Source organism: Meleagris gallopavo, chromosome 17 (genome assembly GCF_905368555.1).
Source record: "Meleagris gallopavo chromosome 17, MGAL_WU_HG_1.1, whole genome shotgun sequence".
In the NCBI taxonomy this organism is placed as follows: domain Eukaryota; kingdom Metazoa; phylum Chordata; class Aves; order Galliformes; family Phasianidae; genus Meleagris; species Meleagris gallopavo.
In genome coordinates this window covers 5,771,182-5,793,360 of record NC_139420.1, presented here as the reverse complement: position 1 = coordinate 5,793,360, position 22,179 = coordinate 5,771,182, and the positions used below count along the sequence as shown (strand labels likewise).

The window sequence follows — 22,179 nt, the reverse complement described above, 5'->3', positions numbered from 1 at the left end:
TTTGTTAATGTTCTTCCTCAGAATAACGGCCTAAGCTCAGCTAGGTCCAGTAGTACCCCATGCAAAGGAAGAGGAAGGCACCACTGCCATGAGAGGGCTCCAGCCGTAAGAAGTCTTTAAAATCAAGACTGATGTTCAGCTCTCTGACATCATCACATACGGCAGTTCTTAGGAAAAGGCTGCAATCATAACGTAGCTCGGGAGATGGACATTCTGCTTTACTTCATTAAGATGAGCACTCAGGGCACCTCCAGGCCCAAGGCTGCTGTCTCTCCTCTCCTTTACAGTGGGGAACTCGGGGAGGCACAGGGAACACCACGGAGCCAGCAGCACCTCTCAGCAATACCTTTTCTGTCTTTTTTTAGCAATCTGTGGTGCAAGGAAAAATGGTGTAGGCCACCATCTTCTGCTGATGTTCCTTCCAAATGGCAGGCTTTCGGCACAGGAGTAGAGACATTTACTTATAATTCAACTATAATACACACTGAGCAGAGACACATTTGTGGTGCTTAAAAATACACCTGCAGCATACACACCACAGCTCTCAATGGTAAGAGATTATCTTCCTAAATTTCACAGTCTGGGAGATAAGCCTTCCCATTTTGATGAGGCAGAGATCAGGGAGACTTACTCATAGCCCCAAGACCATGGGGTGGTTGCAGGACTGGGAGTCCAGTCATTACTACCACCCATTCTGCTTCAGGCAAACCACAGCCAACCTGCAAGCTCTGCACCCCACTTTCCAGGCTGTGCTGTTGCTCACCCCTTAACCAGCACAAGCCTTATCTGTTCAGAGGCTTTTACTCCTGAGACCTGTCTTGAGTGAGGCTGCAATCCTCACTCTTTTCCTCTTGCTGCATTTAAACAAATGCCCTACTCCATAAAAATAAAACTAAATTTAAAAAAAAGCAACACTGCAATTAAGTAGGTTGTTTTTCACACTGGATTGAAGTGGTTCAATGAAAGGATCCCACAAGCACCCAGTAAATGCAAGGGAGGCACCAAAATGGACCAGTCAGGAGCAGCAGATCACCCCTCATCCCCCTCCCCCCCCAGCTGTCTGGGCAGCTGCAGGCTACTTTGGGACACAGTACATAGAATGCTGAGAATAAGCAGGACACTTCCCATCCACCCTGAATGTAAAGAATCCTTCCAAAACTCCTAGGAATTTTTATCCTTGCCAGCATCAGACTCTAGCATGCTTCCCAGCTGAAGCGCATTTTCACACTGTGCCCTCTGCTCCAATTTAATTTTCCACAAGATGTTAGCTGAGTACTAAGCCAACAGCAGGCACCTTAAACCTTACATTACCAAGTTCTTCCACAGGCTGCTGTAATTTCATTGCCCATATTCATTTGTTTCTGTTACATTATCCACACCCAGTCAATGCCCTGCTAACACACCGAGGCAACCTTTGGTCAAACCAAATGACACTACCAAATAAGACAACACCATAGAATGCGTATTTCAAAAGACTACAAAAATGGGAATTTATTTTTAATTTAAAAAACAAGCTGAGATTAAGTTTCTCGATAAAAATTAGTCACAAAGCATTCGTGTTGTGATTTTTATTTTATTTTTGAAATGAAACCATTGTACATTGTACAAACCATAACTACCGATGGAATAAATAAGTGAAAAATTATACTGCTGTACAACACACACACACACACACAAATCATAAGATGGAAAACGATTAGGTATTGAAGAAAACAAAATTCTTTACACCTTCTAACAGGCCCTTAGATATAAAGAACATTCCAAAACATGACAATGTTTATGTATGAAGATAGCCACCCAAAACCATATTTTATACTGCCTTGTCAAATTTTTTTGTTGTTTTGTAAGTGCCAGCACTTTTTTTTTTTTTTTTTTTTGGAATGTTTAACAACTACTTTCCCAAGCATAAAAATTCCAAGGAATAGTTCTGCTATAAAATGTTTGGCTGAGTAAATCACTTATTTGGAAGGCCTTCCCACACGTTCCACAAACTCAGCTAATTTACTTGCTTGCTCCTAGTTTTTTTTTTTTTTTTAATTTTTTTTTCTTTTTATGTTTTGTAACTGAAGCTCCAACATTCAGCACTGTAGCAAGGAAGCACTTCTTGAAATTTGCACTATTTCTAAAACATTAGCTGTATGAGAACTTTCAGTAATCTTGAAGAAAATTACATCTCTCCTTCTGCTCCACGTCTCAATGCTTTCAATAAAACCTTTTACAGTGAAAACGAGTTTCTGATAGAGATAGGTCCAAGCCAAAAAAAACAGAACAAACAAACAAAAACAAACAAACAAACAAAACAAAACAAAAAAAAACACCAAAAAAAACCAACAAAACCAACTGGATTTAGATCTGGTTTCAAACCTCAGGCTGGTTTGAATTTGTTGTTCTGGTTTGGTCCCATCTGTACTTTCTGGCATTAAAATGTGTTTAATCACATCCGTTGGCCCATAAATGTTATCAGGCACTTCACTAAGACTAATAACAGTCTTATACACTATTTTGGATTTCTTCATACCAGGTAATGCCAAAGTCTCTTCTCTTAGAGAATGACAATATCTGATCTAAGGAACCCAAATCTATCTGCTTGTTCAGCTGTCTGTTGTCACTAGAATCTCTGGTTAAAAATAAAAGTTCTGAGTGTATCCCATATAAGCTGTAAATGAAACATTACTATTTTAGAAATAAAGGCTCTAAGAATATAATTATGATGCCTTGTCTTGTAAGCCACAGAACAATGAACAATTCCGAGCAGAAGCCACAGGAGAGAAAAGGAAGCTTATAATTAAACCTATTGATGTCAATAATGCCAATAAATGCTTCTATCTAATGAAAAATTTGAGGTATTTTTAGTGCTATTTATATATTTTATTTCTTCCTAAAGTACAGGAATTAGTTTCTAAACAAAAAATCTATTTATTCCCTTGGAAACTTCTACAAAATTAGAATTAAAAACTTGCTGTGATGCACCTGGAGATAGGGATTAGTAAAAATGACTGCTTGTCAAAGGTGGCATCGGATTTGTTTTGCTTTAGCATTAAAAATAAAAAAAAAGTAAAGCAAAAATATTTTAAAGTTTGAATCTTTCTAAATTTGACCATTTCATATATCAATAGAACTTCTCACAAAATATCACAAATCTGAATGTAATATACATACAAATCAATCATCATTGACCAGTTATCCACAGTTTAGGCATACACACAATTCAAGAGAGAATCCTACCATTTCATTGCATAATGTTGTGCAAACATAATTTTTGGCTCCTCATTTCCTTATTTTCAGAACGTTAATGGACTTCGTGATCAGACCAGAAATCCCATAAACTTCTTAGGGAGCACACTTCTTTCACAAATGGTTTTGCAATCAAATTTTATTCAGTTAAAATCCAAAAAGTTTATTTCAACACAAAGGAAAAGTTGTGAAATTGAGTGTCATATGTTGTTTGGAATTGAATCCTACAAACATCCTATGGAATGCCAGTACTGGCTCCCCCACCTGCCCTCCCTCCACTCCCTCCCCCAAGTTTCCCATTGTTTTTCATAATAAAGTGGTAATTGCAGATGCAATCCAGTAGTCTAAGTGCAAGCCATTTTCACTATTGGAGAATTCAGAAATAAATAAGCTTGATGAAGAGCTAATTATGAAAATGTATCAACTGGAAGCAATTTTTTTTTTTTTCCTTTAAAAAAGTATTTACAGTTCTTAGCTTACAAACTATATGCAACCATTTTCATAGCTGTGAGATCATAGTTTAAATTCCAAGCTCCACCTCTCACATACAAAGTGAAGACAGACTAAGGGCCTGATCCAGCAATACACGTGTGTGCACATGCACGTGTGTGCGTGAAGAGAACTAAGTGAGAAGTGGTTCCCACTGACACTGAGCAGTTCTAACTGGGCACTCACCCTGGAAGATCAGGCCCCAAAGATGAGACCTTCGCAGATGGTTCTGCACTTCTAAACGCCACTGCTTTGAAGGGAGTCGCACATGCTTAGTGCTTTTCAATTAAGTTCAGCATAAGCACACTTTGACATAATTGTAAAAGAAGGAACATTTCTGTCAGTGATGCAGAGACAACAGAAACAACGAGGCTTATTTACAAGACTTGCTGAAAGAAAAAAAAAAAATCCCAAATACAGTATTAACCTGGAACACAGAAGTAAACATCTTATACAGAAACAGTACAATGAAATCCAGTTCAGTGAAAATCTCATATCAAAAAAGTCCAATTGAAAATAAATTCATTGTGCATCAATCCTTTTGATCCTATTTATATACATAGTGGAACTCTTCTGTAAAGCAAGTTGTACCCAGTACAGAGATCTGGACCTAATACCTAAGTATTTTAACTGTTGTGTTACACTATATATTCAGATCTGGACTATAAATGGTAAACAGATCATGTTAACTTCTGATGAAGTTAAGTATTTAGAAGACCAAATTTACAGTTGCGAATGCCATGCATTCAATAAATGATCTCCACTATAGCTGCTAAAATAATATATCAAGCTCTTTTCTCTCTTTGGACTCCAAGAGTGAAAATGGCTTCCTGATTGGTATTTGTTAAAATTTAAGCACCAGGGATTTAAAAATTAAGAATAAAATAAAACAAACCCCCTCCAAAAAAAAAAAAAAAAAAAAAAAAAAAAAGCCTTTCTACATGGTATTATACAAACATAGGTCACTTTGCAAAGGAGACAGTTGCAAAACAACTTTTAAAAGTCAAAAGTTAGCACTGTTTTCAGAACACAAGGCACAAAACAAAAGCAGACATCGCGCCAGAACAATGAACTTCACATGAAAGCTAATACCTGACCTGTACCATCCTTAAATATCTTACAATGTTAAATAGAGAAATGAAAAAAAATACAGCAGCAACATAATCGTAATTTTGACTTTAGAAACAGTGCGTAGACCCCTCCTGAGTTGTTTACTCCAACCATTTCAGAGACAGTAACTTAAAAGTTCTCAATGTTTGTTTCACAGGAAAAAGTTTTCAGTGTCTGAGAAGTTAAACCTTTGTTAGGCTTTCTTGGATTTTTGCTTGGTAACTTGAAAAGTTAGGAGTTCTGTCCTCATCCAAGAGAAGATGCTTAAGTAAGGTTGTTCTAGAATTAAGCCCACTGATGTACCTTACATAAAAACTGACCAGAAAAATCTATAGTCTAAATCTCTTCAACGTTTTGTTGGGAAGCCTCTACTTTCATCTTTTTAGAAGGTGGCACTCCTTCAGAGTCCTTAATGGCAGGGGGGAAAGAAAAACAATCATGTTATCATTGCACTGAATTTCACGTGCCATAAGCATCAAACAAGAAGCAAGAAGAAATTCCCTGGCGTGTCACTTGTGAAACACAAAGCATCCTTGAATTAAAGAATGATGTGACCAAGTCAATTTGCTTCCAAAAGTCACTCCTCTACTTACATCTTACTTCAGCTTCTTCACATTTGTATCCTCTACTCAAAAGGACAAATTCCTAGTTCCAGGCTAGATGCCTCAGGGATTGTTCCAGGCAACAGCCTTGATGCATGGTTATACCCAGACTTCCCTCAACTCCACACCTGAGCATAGCACACACCACGTGCACAAGAATTTGCTCCTGCTATAGCCAAAGCAACCTCTACAGGACAGAACATGAAACATTTGGAAAGACTAAGGAAGGCACAGTGCTCTGTCTGAGGGTCCCAGTGTGAACAGAACAATTACAATAATTTCCTTCTTCCACCCATCTGGATTTTTTCCAGTGTTCTAAGCAAGTCAACATGAGAACACCTTTGTCTACAGAATCTAAAAAAAATTCACTTTCCTAGCTGCTGTATGAGTTTTCTTTGATAGAAAACATTTTACATCTAAATTGTCCTCAAAGGGGTTTATAGTTGGTTAGGCCCAGACCATTTGTTAAGTACTAAGACCATTTGTAATACTAAAATTTAGTATTTCCCTATAAAACTAACACAGCCTGGTATGGGAATATGAAAAGTAAACCAGACCAGTTGTAGTATTGCTCATCAAATTATCTGAAATGCAAGAAGGCAAGCAAATTAACCACACCACCAGGTATACATACGTCTAATACTCTATGGCTGCTTTATTGCCACTGCATTAGGAAATGGGCCTAAATATACATCTGGCCTCCTTTTACTTGCTTTTTGGTAAAAATGCTCTTTTTTCAAATCCTAAGTAATTGGGCTTTTGTGCTTAAGGTTACCTGAGAGTTTTTTGATGCCTCTGTAAGTATATCGTTTTCTCCAGAGGACTGAATTTCTGCTTTCTCTGAACTATTCATGGAATTTTCCATTGAAGACTGTGAATTCTGTTCATCAGAGGTATCTGAAATTTCAAGAAATTATTATAAACAAACGCACTCCTCAGGAGATGAAAATTCCACTCCCATGTAGCCATTAATGATAACGTATACAACAACACAAAGATAGTGAATTAATTTCAAACTCCATAATCAAAACCACTCACTACTGCCACTTTACAAGGCCTTTGCCTTCATGTTACCGGCAGTATAGGATTGCCGGAGTCAGTCCCTAGAGGGAGCTCAACTCTCACACACCCTGTACCACAGAACTAAGTCAATGCCATTAGCGAACAAGTTCCAACGTAAACTTTGCAAAGGGCTGAATGAATGCAAGGAAAGTTACTTTGAACCAGAAGTAAGAAGCAGCTACAGAAAAAGGCTCAATTGTGATCAGTAGTGGATCCCTATCTGTGTAGCAACACTAGCAAGGGGTGTTTTTTTTTTTTATCATTGCTTCTCCCTTTTGTTTTACAGTAATGCACTCAGGAACAAATCCAGAGAACTTGGTATGATTTTCTTTGAATCCAAATTTAGTCAGGGGAGCACGTATGCTACATAAGCATCTTCAAACGAATTCAGTATCAGACCTAGGAGTAAATCTTTACATTTTACTGTATCACAAATGTTCTCGTTGAAATGTTCTTTGAAGGATTCTGTTTTATTTCTGTTTGGTGATGATTCAGTTGTCATAATTTAATCCCCATTAACAATGACAACTTCAACATAATCATTCCAGTATTACCCAGATAAAAGCTCTATATTTAAATTGGTTTGTGGATCTACCGAGCTAAGGACTTAATCAGGAAGGCATAATTTAATTGCTTTGCTATGGGAAGAATTCTGCAACCAAATAATTAGAATGGTGTTAAGAACATATTTTATCTCTTACAATGGGGATAAAGACACTTATCTTCCACAGATTATAGATACAGAACATGTTTCAATTACCCAAATGCCATTTAAAGAGTGAGGTTCACAACAATCTCTTAATCCACACGCAGTTTCCATCTGTGTACAACTGTAGCTTTTAGAAAATAGGACAGAATTCACAAGTAACTTTTGAATAACCAGCAATGTTAAGAAAAAATGCAAAACTTAATTTTAGCTTACACAATTAAAAATTAGATACAATTTAAAGTATCTCACCTCCATTTTACTTTCACAGTAGGTAATGAACATCTCTTACCAAAGAGTACAAAAGTAACTCCTTCTAGGGTTTGTGTGATTAAAGGCTAACAGTCACTTTTTAAACATTATTTTAAGTTAGTTCTTCTTTCAAGACTGAGATTATGACAACAAACTACTTTGTTTGTTTCCTCTCTAAAAAGGACTTGATTGTCAATCTGGTCCTTCCTATTGTATGGAAGGATGACTGGTAAGCCAGAGTTTATGGTTCATTTTTATTTAGATGCTGAGAATTCAGAACCATTTATTTCAAGCTGTTATAACTCAGTCCTTAGAATGGACAAGCAAATAAAGCCTACCACACTAAAGGATAACAGCTTTTGCTGGCTTTAAGGGTGGTCTTTCAGCTTACCTTCTGAACCAGGTTGCTCCTTTGCTTCTGACTGAGTTTCATCAGACTTTACTTCAGTGCCATCTGCTTGTGTTGCCAAATTCTGTTCTGGTGCTGGACTTGAATTGCTACTGTTTTCTTGTTTTATTGGAGAAGCATCAGCTATTGAACTCTGGTTGCTATTGTCATCTGTTAACAAAAGAGATTTAAACAAGAAAGTCCAATTTGACAAGATCTGAATAAAAAGCACAACATAATTGCTCCTTTTTTATTTTTCCTGTAATATCCTGATAATGCAGGATATAGCCTAGCTTGTTGGATACCAAGTGCAGCAGCGTTTACACTAACACCAGGCTTACTCCATAGCACCACAACTTCTGCTCTTGCAGCATATGCTGTAATTACATGAGTTTTCTAAATGCTGTAAATAAATACAATAAAACGGAGAATGTTAACTTCAATCTCTTTTAAAGAACCCATAATTTTGTAATGTGAGTAAAACAGGTTAACTGGAGCCACCTCATTTTATAGATCAGCTAACAAAGGACCAATTAAATATCATACTAAAAATTTCCTTTGTATCACTACAATGCTCTGATGAGCAGGTGGTTTTAGAAGGGTGTCCCAAGGTCAAAAAGCTCACAGTGCTATCAAAGCACAATGTAGCAGCCAGTCCTAAAAGCGACAACATCTTAGAAATAATTCTTCAGAATACTCTCCAGACTCAAAAAGCTCGATGATAAAAATTTTCTACAACACAGATCAGGAATTGTGCTGCTTGTGCCCTCCTTTTGTGAAAACCAATGACAGCAGTTTAAATATCTCAGCTAATACTTTATGGATAGCAGTGAATCTTACTGTAATCTTTAAACCAGTCTAACTGGGGGAACTGAGACAGAAGCCCTGATCCCTGAAGAGAAGTAACCCAGCAAAACATTAATTAAGTTATTAGCATGTTAGGTGATCCATCTCCCTCTGCATCTGTACAATCATTACATCCAAAGGACTTCAGAAACACATAGCCAGTACTGGACATCTCTTGTCAGGACAGCTCGAAGTAAGATTAAGCTTACAGTGAAATTGTACAATATGGGTTAAAAACACAATTAAAAATGATATAATACTTGCTTTATATTCACTTCATCGATGGGGGTAAAAGGCTTAAGCATATTAAATTATTAAATTAGAAGTTTGCAACATGGATGAAAAATTAATCCAGTCTGTGAATAACATACTCAATCCTTTAATCACAAGACTATACTCACTGCAAACACTGCAAAAACGAATCAAGTAGCAATAAAAATGCAAATAAAGCTGAAGTGAAAAAATTACATCCTGCCAAAACACAATCCTCTCTTATCAGCTCAAATAGTGCTGCATTCTCAACCATAATTGCTATCCAAACACCTAGAAAGTAAAAAATTAAAAAAGAGCTGTGCATGCTCCTTTGTAATAAATATCATACTAGCAGTCAACAAGTTGCAGGGGTTTTTTTTGTTTTTGTTTTTAAACTGTCTGACTGGGAAGCAAAAAACAGTTTCTTAACCAGTTAATTTCACCAAGGCAGAAAGAAGATGCAAGGAGAACCACAGCTTGCTCTCATGACTCTCACTGAACTCTGCTCTGACTCTCTTCTTCCCTTAAATAAGTACAAAACCTATACAAACAATGGTACGTGCCACCAAGGCTTTGGGGGTCTTCTGGTTCCGCAAGCAGCAAGCTTGAGAGTTACTCAGTGTAAGAGCATAACATTTGGATAGTAGATACTGACAGTTTTATTTTCACATATAGCTTCACTAACTGTACTTCACTCCACGTACAGAGACCCAAAAAAAGGCGTTTAAACAACTGTTGGTACATCCAGAGAACAGAAATCCAAGGTAATGAGCAAGTATCTGATGCCATTCTCACTTTGATTCAAACTGAGCAACGGAGGATTCGACACAGTTAGCTTACACTTCCACAGCAGTGTAATAGGGTAATTTGTGCTGACCTTCTCCCACTCACCATGCATGTCCATCATCCCTGGAGAGGAGCTGTTCTCTGGAGTGGTCACCTCAGAGCCACATTTTTCATCTTTGCCTTTTTTCTTATTCTTATTTTTCTGAAAAACAAAAGGTACCACAAACAAATGACATGGTCACCATAAAGAAAACAAAAACCAAAAAACACCACAAGAACAGAATAATGACAACAAGCAAAGTTCAAAAAAGTTTAAATATGAAGCCCTTTCCACTCATTACTTCTGTAAGCACCTAATTTCAAGGGAGAAACAAACCAAGGAGATAAGCACTGATGATATCATAATACTAATGCATCAGTCCTAGTAATTGCAGGGTTGTCTTTTTAATTGTGCACTTCATGACACAAAGCACTGGAGCACATAGGTTTTTACCCAGACATTCTAGCAGCAGTTAGCATTTAATCTTTTTTTTTTTTGTCACCTCTGCACTATTTTTGTAAAAATATGGAAAAAAAAGTACAATAGTTCTCAATACTACCCCTCCTCCTGTCAGCTGAGAATCAGAGGCACAATGATTAAACAGCTTGCCAAAACCCATTCAAAGAACTAGGGAGATGCCAGCACGTAACCCTGTAACCAACTATAAAAGCAAGGTGAAAAGAATCTCTGCCATACTAGGAAAAGTGAAGAACGTTGATGAGGGGCAGGGCTGAAGATTCACGAGCTACCTGATTTCTGAGTGCTTAACTCTGCTTACTTTATGGGTTACACATATTAGCATACTGCTACCAAACTCAGTGCATGCTCCCCTTTAGATTAGGAAGCTTTAGAACACACTCATACAACAGGAATGTGTTCATAACAGGAATGATAACAGATTTAGAATTTTGACACTGAAGAGATGGCTTTTTACCTTTCTCAACAACCTATGCTGCAGAAACCTCCTCCTTCTCTATATCTAATGCAGTTTCTTCATTAAAATTCAACAATGGATTAAGAAAAATTAAATTGACCTAAAACAGAGAGCATACACAATATAGTCCTACATGGACAATAGGTCACAACAGGCTCGTGACCAAACAACAGTATGGACTGCAAGCAGTAAAACAAAGGAAGAGACATTGGCATCCATCACGTGGAAAATCTGCGTCTGCTAAGGGATGCAGCATTTTCAATTAAGAGGTGACGTAATCAGTCTCACAGGAGAAAGAGCCAGCTGCACTGCTTTTGGAGGATTCTGCGTGCCTGCTGAGAAGACAATTAAAAGCCTAACTCTAGGAAGACCGCTTACCAACCTATGTATTTGGTTAAGACAACATTCTCCAACAAGGGAAGGAAATAAAATCAAACAGTCTAAGACCGAAGAAGGAATTCAGCAAGGGAGATCTGGATTTTTCCCTTCACATCACATAGACTATTAGGCTTTCTTAATTGTTTTATTACTTCAGAGAGAACAAATGAAAGGACCCAGATTATATTCTCTAATACATAAAATAGAGGTGAAACCACACAGATTTCTTTATCCTTGCAAAACAGAAGTTCAGAGGGGAAGATCTCTCAGCTTTTCTCAAAGTAAGAGAACACATGTGGCACAAGTACTGAGAAATTACTGAGCAATTTAAGCTGAAAGGTGGGTTTGAGGGGTTGTTTTTTCATTTTAAAAAGTTCAACCATCAAAACAGTGAGGTTCCACAACAGCCTTCAAAAACTAGTTGAAGGACAGAGCTTAATTCCAGTTCCAAGAAAAGACAACGTGACTTTGGAACAACATGTGAATGGCAGGGGGGGCTGAAGATTATGGCTCAAAAAACATCAATTAAACTCTGCATATAGACAGCACTATATCAGCTCATTCTGACTTTAGGTGCCAGTCACTTTAAAAATCCATCCATTCACTCAACAGAAATTCTATTTCAAGCAAATAATAGTACCCATTATTTTCAGAAGCCACGAGCCTAAGTAACCTAAGTAACCTCCTCTCTCCCTGCACACAGCTTCCTCTCCCACACTGGGACATAATAGTAAAATCAAGACCAAACATTCAATAACTGGAAAGATAGAACAAATATCTGTAAAGAAACCAGAAAAGCTGCCCAATTCAAAAATGGGTATTTCGCAGAGATGCTGCTCAAGCTCTGAAAGATGACAGAAGGTTTACCACAACTCCAACTGTCATGTAAAACTGTGGTACAACCAAAGGCACCAAAAGAAATAAGCTCAAGTAAAACAACGCTTATCGACCACAGGTCTTGAATGTGGACTTTGAGTCAATTTTGAGACAACTGTAAAACTGCCTCAACTGAAAGCCATACATTCATAGGATATACATATATCCTGCTGCACATTTAATTTACTGTGGTACCATGGATTAATTTTATAATAGAGGTACTGTTGTAGAGATAAAGTTACAAATAAAAAATTGTTTTTCAGTATCAGTTTATGTCCAGTCAACTTTGACTTCTACATTTGCTATTTTTATGACATTATGGCAAATGAACAGTGCACACCAGAATATAAACATGATGCATACACCAAACATTTATCAAAAACAGACGTTACATTAAAGCCCACGGACCGTACTGCTTGGGCTGGCTATCTTAAGATATAAGAGATATTGGGCTCCACTGAGGTTTCGTATTTTTACTTCAGTGTTTTGCACCTATCTTTTTTAGCAAAACAAAAAACGCGCAGACAACACACTGCAAAGTGCCCCCTTTCCCTTCAAGCATCAAGGAGAAAGAGGAACAATGTAACTGATATCTTGTTTCTACCCTCACCCCCATATGTTGAGGAATGTTTCAAAATCAGTTTCAAGTCAACCGTGTATCAGTTATCTGAGAATTGATACAAGTTGACTCTGAGGACTTGCCACCTAATGAACCACCAATATCACTTTTTGCAGAGATCAACCTTGTCTCTAGGGCCGATCCATCCAAAGGCTCTGGAGACCCACACCAGGCTTAGCTTAGAAGCTCAAAGAACAGACAGCATCTTTTGTTCAGCTTTCCCCGAAGGTGAGTCTGTACACCTTGAAGCATGCAAGCCATCTGCAGGATACTTACATCATCGACCTTGGGCTCTGTTACTGGCACCCACTTGTAAATCCGTAGGGACGTGTCACCAACTGTCACCCACTTCTTCTCCCTGTGAAATTACAATGCAGGAGAAGTTCAAGTTAAAATCTGTATTCAAAACGAAGCGATCTACTATTGTAAGTTGTCAAGGATTTAAATAGGCTACTAAGTAGGATGATCTCTATTACATCGTCTTTAGAACTGCATTTTGCAAATTGTTCTCTGCGTTTCAAACATTTGTCAGAGCACTGCTAACCTCCACATTTCTGAGGGCTGCTACTTGACTGGTGAGTAACTGCAGTAGCAGGAATAACATCAGCATTAACAATACAGCTAAGAAGAGCAGCTAATGAAAATGCAGATTTAACACTTAAAATTTTCACTTAAGTTTCTAGAGAGCAGAAGAGGTTTTAGACAGACCAGTGTGTTTTGATTGTCATGAAACTGCTTAATGGTATTAAAAAACTAAATGCATTTTGATCATTTGAAGTTTCTTTCTGGGTAGAAATTTGCTTCTAGCAATTCAATAATCGTTCAACACTCCTGTCACACAACTCTGAAGCCCTGGCCTTAGAACCAACAGCCCTGCTGGTACCACTATGTGCTGTGATGCAGAATTCAGAGTCAGGAAAGCCTGGCTAGCTGGATAGGGAAGGCTGAGAGCACTATCGGGGGGAAATGCATAACCTACAGCACTCTGCAGACCCCTGCCAGCCAGCCATGAAGTCATAACACTGACAAATTGCAAAGGAAATGTGGCCAGAGGGTGCCACTGCGTTAGGGGGTCACACAGACAGAGTGCGGAAATGGAATGGATGCTGAGCACTCAGTTACAGGAGGAACTCCTTGAGGTCTTTGCATGAGAACATTAAAGGAAGGTTCAGAACGCCAGAGAAATTTCATCACATTTCTGTGATCAGTTTTCAGGTCACAGATCACCACTGCTGGTTCCTGGGTTTGCAACAGAGCTCTGCAAACAGATCAGTTAAAAGCTAGCAACAAGGAATAATTCCCTTAAATATTCAGGAACATTTGAAATTAATTTGGCATGAGATCTCAAGCATTTTTGTTATTTCAATTTTAAAAACATTTGAATTAGTTTTGGAATTTTGGAAGGTACAGATTAAAATAATAATGTACTTTGCAGGATGGGAGAAGCTGGATGTGACTCCAAATACATATGTGATATCTCCATTTTTAGAAAGGGCTTCCAGCATCTAAAGCAGCCACGTTGTAGAAATGCCACAAACATCCTCCTTACTACTTGTTTTAGCTATGAAAGCCAACCCTATTTGTTTTCCCTTTAGAGGAGACACTTCCTCGTTTAAAAAAAGAGAAGCTATAAATGACAATTTGAACATTTTGGATCTGTCCACAAGTACATTTTAATTAAAGCACAGAACTATTTCAGATCTGCTTCTTTCCCAAGGTTCTTCCTAGAGCAGCTTTTGCTCTGTGTGTTTAGATACATCCATTTATGTACACTAGATGGCTGAAATATGTCAAGAAACAATGTTAGACTAATTTGGAGCTCTACTGCTTGGGGTGATAAAAATGAGAGTGGAAATGAGAGCATGTCAGTAATGAGAGCATACTCAATTGTGAAGACATGACCATGATATATACATTTTTCAAGAATACAAGTCAAACTAAGCTCATTTCTAGTTTGGAAAACCTTTGAAGTCATGGAAATAAAACCAGTTGGGCTTTTGGTTTGGGTGTAGGAGAGGTGAATAAATATATATATATATTTTTTTTTTTTAAATCAAGATTTCAGCCTTTTCCTATAGCAAAATATTACTTAGAGATGCTGCACTGGAAAACCAAAAGTTCAAGATACCTGTTAGCATCTCAAAGCAGCCTCACACAGCATCTTCACTGGACAGACTGTAGAACACAGGAGGAAACCTATATTAGTAACTTTTCCTTCTAGTATTTAAGTTAGCCCTGACATTTTAATTCTTCTGAGCTTCTAAATACCACTGTAAGTTCTGATAACCTTCAGCTACAGGGATTTCTTTTCTGTTTTCAATACATAGTAATTCAGACAACAATGGGAATAGGGATATTCTGCAATGGAAGTACACCAACATCCCAATCCTGCAAACACGATTAAAAAGAAAACCAGACATCAAACTGCTGTTATCCAAATATTTTACAGTGTAAGCATTTGCAGCATTGTCAGTTTAGGACCAGAGAAGTATTAATAGGAAAAAAGATGGCAGCACGAACACAAGTCTGTTAACAAAGAAATGTAATGACATTCAGACATTTAAGATCAACAGCACAAACTCCAGAATTTAAGACGTGTAATGCAAACACAAAGCTCAGGTTATTATCTGTAGCATTTACAGTATTTCCATTAAGAATCAACACAAAAATCACAAACTCCACCCCCCCATCAGTCCTACTCTGAATCCTCATGTTTTATCTTCTGTGTAAAGTCACCACTGTGAATAGAGACACTGCTTTTGTTTCTTTAGAGCTGACAATTTCTTTACACTGCCTGCAAAAACTGAAGTTTGCTAAGTGCTGCCCAAACCACTAAATATTCTGAGACCAGTTGCTGGAGTGGAATCATGGCATTTGTGAGCTCCTGTCCCCTTTCTATTGGGAAACACATCCCACCTACAAAACTCATCTGCTGCTGAATCCATTCATCCTGAGATACTGCCCAGAACTGCACCTGCTGATGCTATTTCACCTCTGGTAGGCAGTCACTGGGTTAGAATTTCTATGGCACTGTACTCTGTTACAGAGATTGATCCACACGTTGAGCAGTGGACTGGAAAAGATGAAAGCCCACCATCAGTCTGACAGCTCACCAGGCTAGAAGTGTGGCACTACTCAATTTCATTTGTCCACATCTAACTAACAAACTCCATAGTTTATATATATAATATATATATATATAAATAAACACTTTTTTTTCTGATTTCAAGACTTCTGTTTGCCCATGAATGACCCAAACACAAAAACAAAGGAAATGATGTACCTTAAAATACATACTATAATTTTCCTTGCTGTAATCTTCCACACTGAAAAGTATTTTAAACATTTTGGTTACAGTCAATGCAGAAACTAGATTACACAATGGAAACAAAGCCCGTATGTGTATCTGCAATTGTGTTAAAGCATTTTTAAATTCTGAACCATATCTGCACAGCATTTTAAGGACAGCCACGGATAGGTAGGTAGGGTAAGCATTAACATCAACACTTCTTTAGTGGTTATGCCTGAGGCATCTTAATATCCTAGAAGTTATATAATTATATACTCATTTTCCCATTTCAAATAGCTCAAGACACTTAAATGTATTTAGATTTTGTTTATTAACACTAAAGCTCCAAAATTGAGTATAAATGCCATGTATAAAAGTAATAAACTGGTGAGCAAACACGGCAGTGTATATTACACTCATAGATAAAGTGTCAAGGCAGCTTTTGCAGATGCAACGAGTGCTAAAAACATTTGATGGCACAGAAACAGAAAGCCTTTGCTGCCAATATATCATCATTCAAGAAAAGGCTTTCACGCTTGTTTGGCTTTTTACCATGACTATCATTTATCATAGTGATTTGTATTTACACAAGGATTTGCTCCCACATACCCCATCTTCTGTTGATGATCATGAAGTGACGTCATAATGCTGAATTTATCACATCACACTCACTTGCATTGCAACAGAGTTTGGTGAAAATCACAGAATTATGACCTCCCTGTGGGATCAAGCAAAGGAGAAAGGGGGATGGGAAAGAAAATGCCATTATTATACACACAAAGTGCTGTCAGATGCACAAATAAAATGTTTTTGAAATGGAGGCTTGCTTTCAGAGCACGCCTGTTTCTATGCAGATGTTTGTCCAGTGACTAACATGAAGTAGCCCCAGATACACAGAGTGTTTCTTGACCATGCTGCAAATACAATGAGGTATAAAGTAGCGTGAGTGGACAAACAATAATTGTCAAGCTCTAATGGTCAAGGGCCCCTTCTCTCTGACTTTAGCCAAGCATGCTGCAGCAGCAGTCTCCAACTTGTACATGCCAGCACGTCTTTAACTGAGTTCTGTTGTAGTACACAGCCTCTCTTACAGTAATGAGAATCACAGTTTACAAACGACAAAATTCTACCTTTTACATACATCCATCTTGCACTGAAGTCAGCGAATATATTCTGGCTCAAAAAGAAGTAACCATGAGCCAGAAAATCCATATTGTAATTCATCCATGGTAACTGTGTTTGGACTGCTAGAGTATTCAGAACAGTTCCCTCGCACACCGGGTATTTTTACTTCAGCTGCCACCAGGCAAACTGCAGCCTTTGCAGGCAGCCACGGGGCCACTGCAGCCTGGCTAACAGGGCAAGCTGGCAGCAGCACTCCTCTCCAAAGACATCACATTAAAAAGTTCTGCATCCTAACTACTTTTTGAAGTGAAAATCTATTTTAAGAAGGTAGCAAGGGCAGGAAAATCTGCAGAAGCTCCTTCGCAGAGCATTACATACCATGTACAAATATTTTAGCAAGTCTGAATGGAGACAACAAATGGACAGCCACACTGTCAAATTCTACTATAGCCAGCGAGAGATCCCAGCCTACATTACCAGGTCACATCATCTCATGGCCTATGGTTACTCTGCATCTCTTACACAATGTGTTTTGTTTTAAAGTCATGCCTCTCCTACAACCAGTTCCTTTCTGGAGCAGATGCATAGCACTTTCTGATGCTACTTCCAGCAGTGGTCCAAGCTCATCTCTTCTTTATGACGTTATGTAATGTCATACAAGTAGAAAACGGCCAAATTACTTATGGAAAGATCCTGCAAGTTGATGACAAGTCAGTACAATGAGTTTTCCTCATTCTGCTGTGTTTTCCCGACCAGGATACCTATTCCCAGCAGCCAAACCATGGCATAAATGTTTGTGCATCTGTCCCAAAGTTCAGCACTCCAGTACTTGCCTGCTGCATCACACTTCTTTCTGCAAAAACTGTGCTTTATTTCATTTAATAAATCCAGCATCTGTGAGAGTGTTTCCACTGCTTTCCTATGCTGGCTGAGGGCACAGCACTTTTTGCCCCACTGTTATTGGGAACTATTTAGAATCTACACATACCTGTCAACCTTTAAAACAAAAATAACCCTGTACCTTTTACATCTCACATCATTATATTTACTCTTAGTTTTTCTTCCAGCTAGACTGAAAGAAAAGTAAGTATGGTTAAAAAGAAAGTTCAAAAACTCTCTCGGTTATGAAGATTTAACACTGCTGCCACATAAATGCAACACAGCCATGTATTCTGTAAGACACGTGCTAGATGTTTTCTAAAATAGAAGCTCATTCACGGGAGTGGTTTAAACAAAGGAGATAAGGCTGCATTAATCTCAAGATAAAATCCTAACAGCTTCACTGTTTACTACTCTCAGCCAAGCTGCAGTAACACCAGAAACACCAGGCTTCTACCAACACGTGAAGACAGGCATTGAAGGGCACACTGTCTAAGAATGCAATATATGTTTTCCAAGGAATGGAGTCTGCACTGATGGAAAGCAATTTCCCACGTGTCCATATAGAGATGTGGCAACAGGAGCACACAGCAGCACTGCAAAGCAAGGCTGCCTTCCCACATCAATAAAGCAGGGCAGCACACGCTGGAGCCATTCAACATTCACAGTATGCACGATCTGACTCTGCTCCTGTTTGGTTCTGAAACGCAGCACTCCAAGTGCTCGTGTCCCAGAAAACTCTGTTGTATGCAAGGTATTTTAATCTTCAGCGGCTGCATCTCCACAGAAGAGCCATGGATGGCAACAAATTGCTCCCATTAAGCAAATGAGAATGCACACGTGAAATTGTCTATGTGGCCCCACTCAAGATGCAAGAATTCCTCGTGCATAAAGTTCAGTTTCACAGCACAAGTCTTTTCAAAACATTTAAACCACAGAATACTGGATTTCCCTGGTTAATTTCCCCACATTTCTTGACTGCAGGTGGGAGGGAATAATGAGATTCAAAATCAAACCATGATTGCCTTAAAAACTAGGAAAAATGGTTCAAGGAAATACTTGAGATGCACACACAAAAAGCCATATGAATACTTCTAACCATAACGAGAAGAAAAGTCGTATGATTCTGTACACTAACTCTTGAAACTGCACACCTGTCCAACCTACTAGCTTCATGGTTTTACTGCCCTCTTTAAGTTTTAATAAAAATAAGTTTTGTTACTTATATACATATATATACCTATACACGTTTTTTTTATTTGTGGGCCAAGACAATTCCACTTCACCCAACACAGCCCAGACAATTCCAAAGCTTAGCACTCATGCTTCAAGCAAGGTGGCTCTGGTGAGGGTTAAAGCATACAAAAGCTATTGATGCCATAAGATTTACTTCACAGGTGAAGTTGTAGCAACTGACTTGAGGGCAGAGTGCCCTCACCGAGGGAAAAAGAACCGGACAAATCTGTTGAATGATCAACTCCTGCTTCTACCCCTCTCCAACATCCACAAAGCAGGACTCAAAGGAGGTATGCTGCGCTCATGAATGAAATACCTACATCCAAAATAGTACAGCCCCACACAGCCAACAACGTGGCTGCGTGATCAGAAGCACCGTCTCATCGCTGTGCACAGTTCCAACCCTTTGAAGCTGACCCGTCAGTAAGCAAACAGCACTTAAAAACAGCAGCAGAGCAGAAGAGAGTTCCTGAACACGAACTGCACTGCCGGGCTGCTCGGCTCCACACACAGCGGGTGGATTCTCTGAAATCCCCATCCCGTGCCCAGCATTATCAGGCACACGTTCTGTCCTTTGTGCAGCTCTGGTCAACTGGCCCATTATGGTGCTCAAGAAGCAACAAATCCATGCCTCCAGAAAAAGCAAGCATGCCTATTTCTGTTATTTTTAACAAAACCTAAGCGGCATCTGTGACGGTAACAGAAACACTCATTTTTCCACAGAGAGACAAGGCTCTCTGTGGGTTTCAAACATTTAAACGCATTCAAAGCTCCGCACAAAAGACACAAAGGCTCCGACTCAGTGGAGAAAGAGGTTCAGGGTGGCACAGCTCCTTATCCCACCTGGAAACACCGCAACAACTGTGTGAGCACATCGTTCCAACACCTCGTGCTGATTCCCACGATACGAGCAAAAAAAAAAAAAAAAGACAAAAAAGAGAAAATGCCCAAACACGCTGCAGGCCTAAGGAAAGTGCCCCGTTCCAGCCTTTAAACACACAACAGGACAAACCAGGCGGCACGTATTCCCTCTCCTGCTCCGCTCGGGGTCGCGGCCGCACGGCGTTACGCGGGGAGGCGCCCGCGAAGCTCCACAAACCTCGCTAAGTTGCTGGGTTAACGCACAGCTCGGAAAGTTGCGGGGTTAAGGGATACGTGGGAAATAAGAGAGGGCTGCTGGAGTTTCACAGCGGGATTCGGAACGCTCTTTGGGAAGAAAGACGCTCCCGAGGAGCGGCTCCGCACGGAGCCCTCCGCGCACAGCCCGGCCGAGGGGCTCCGGGGGCGGCGGGGCGATGCGGGCTCTGGGCCGGGGGTCGGCCGCACAATGGAGCCGCCTCTCGCCCTCACACGCCGCCGCCGCCGCCTCCGAGTGACGGGCAGCGGCGAAATGGCTTCTGGGTGCCGCCGCTCCCCGCCCCCCGCGGCCGCCCGCCGGGCTCGGGCCCCCGTGGGGCGCTGAGGAGAGGAAGGGGGAGCGGCGCGGGGTCCCGGCGCGGCGCGGCCCGCTCACCATTTGCGCACTTTCTCGATGGCCGCCATCACCCGCTTGATATCATCCTTCGCCCGGCTCCGGGTCTCGGCCCGAACCGACCGGCCCGACATGCTGCTGGGGCTTCGGGGAGGGAGGGGAGGGGCAGGGCGGCGGCCTCGGCGGCGGGAATGCGGAGCTCGGCGCGGCTCGCGGCGTCCGTCCCTCCGTCCTGCCCGCACGCACAATGCTCCCACGGCTCGGCTCGCTTCGGCGCCGCTCGGCTCCGCCCGCCCGCCGGGGCCCGCACGCTGCGCACGCGCAGCCCGCTCCGCCGCCGGCAGCCCGCGCGCGCGCGAGGCGGGAGGGGCGCCGCGAGGAGATCCGCCGATGGCGGCGGGCGGCGGCTTTGTTAGCGGAGGGCTTCCTGCGAAGCCAAACATGTGCGCGGGATGGGATGCTCGCGGCTCCGCGACACGCCGAGGCTGTCGGGTTTCTCAGCTGCCTCAAGTGATTCCGGCCGTTTCTGTGAGAACGCGAGCAGCGATACAGCCGTAGAGCACCCATATAGATCACCGAGTCCAGCCCCGGGCTCTACACAGGAACAGCCCAAAATCAGTCCCTGTGCCTCAGAGCGTTGTCCGAACGGTCCTTGACCTCCAGCGATTTGGGACCGCGCCCTGGGGAGCCCGCTGTGCGCCCGCTGCCCTCTGGTGCAGAATCTTCCCGTTAGCCGCCCTCCTCGCGCTGTTCCCTCAGGTTGGGTCGTTGGTCCCCAGATGGAGCCGAACACCTGCCGCTCTGCTCCTCTATGAGGAGCCACAGGCCGCCACGCAGCCTCCCCTCAGCCCCCTCCATGCTGAGCAAAGCCACGACCTTCAGCTGCTCCTCAACACAACCTCCTGACACAGATGCGCATCGCAGACCCACGGTACACCGAGCACCGTACTGCTGGACCTCCTCATAAAGCAGCACACACCTCACCGTGCTAACTGCGTGACCACAGACGCTTCCAGAGCGTGGAGTGGCTCTGTTTAAAAAACACTGCCACTGAGAGGAACGCTTCTGGAGGGCCCGCATTATTATTCAAATTGATGCTGAGGATGATGTAAAGAAGGAAGCGTGTTCAACAGCACTTCACTGATCTTTCCACGGCAACTTGTGTCAGCCTCATTATGCTGTTTACACAAAACACCGTAAGATGCTGTCCCATTGGTATTACGCTGCTAATTGGAGCTGCTGCAGAAGGGAAAACAAAGTTTTAAAGGCCGAAATAGAAAACTGGTTTGAATGTATATCACAGTGTTCCTTGCTGGCACCTTTGTCCGCATAGTTACAAATATGCTCATACCTATCCAAGCATTTTGCACAGAACAGTGTATATAATCGATACTTCTATATAGCTTTTTTGCTATATTATTTGTTTCACAAATAAATACCCCCTTTGCATAATGGAAATAGACTGCATCTGGTATAAAGCCCACCTGAAAAGAGTACTAAGACAGCTCTAGCTGGGGGTAGGGATGATCCATGCAAAAACATAGTGTGCTAATCATTGTGCCATGCTCTACAAACCCATGTTCTCCAAAGGCTCAGTGAACTCAG

The 22,179-nt window shown here is 40.8% G+C and overlaps 1 protein-coding gene across 2 annotated transcripts; it reads right to left on the bottom strand.

Annotated features, from left to right (window-relative positions):
* Positions 1–1,553: 1,553 nt before the first annotated feature.
* On the bottom strand, positions 1,554–20,895 carry BCL7A (BAF chromatin remodeling complex subunit BCL7A). 2 transcript variants are annotated; one of them, XM_085238542.1, is made up of 7 exons: positions 20,617–20,747; positions 16,473–16,581; positions 12,851–12,932; positions 9,833–9,929; positions 7,847–8,014; positions 6,211–6,332; positions 1,554–5,241 (listed from the first exon to the last, which is right to left on the bottom strand). In XM_085238542.1, exons 2-7 carry the CDS (start codon positions 16,505–16,507, stop codon positions 5,170–5,172), a joined length of 576 nt encoding a protein of 191 aa, XP_085094668.1. In that variant the 5' UTR covers positions 16,508–16,581; positions 20,617–20,747; the 3' UTR covers positions 1,554–5,169. The 2 variants fall into 2 exon arrangements, with proteins under 2 accessions (XP_085094668.1, XP_085094667.1); XM_085238541.1 differs by lacking the exon at positions 16,473–16,581 and having other exon boundaries at positions 20,617–20,895.
* Between the last annotated feature and the right edge of the window lie 1,284 nt (positions 20,896–22,179).

Excerpts from the sequence above, each read along its gene's own strand:
- BCL7A (XM_085238541.1), bottom strand. The coding sequence starts at position 20,708 with ATGTCGGGCCGGTCGGTTCGGGCCGAGACCCGGAGCCGGGCGAAGGAT. Across the intron at positions 9,930-12,850 it reads CAGAGCCCAAGGTCGATGAT|AAAAATAAGAATAAGAAAAA; the intron begins GTAAGTATCCTG and ends TTTGTTTTTCAG. Across the intron at positions 8,015-9,832 it reads AGGGATGATGGACATGCATG|ATGACAATAGCAACCAGAGT; the intron begins GTGAGTGGGAGA and ends TTTTGTTAACAG.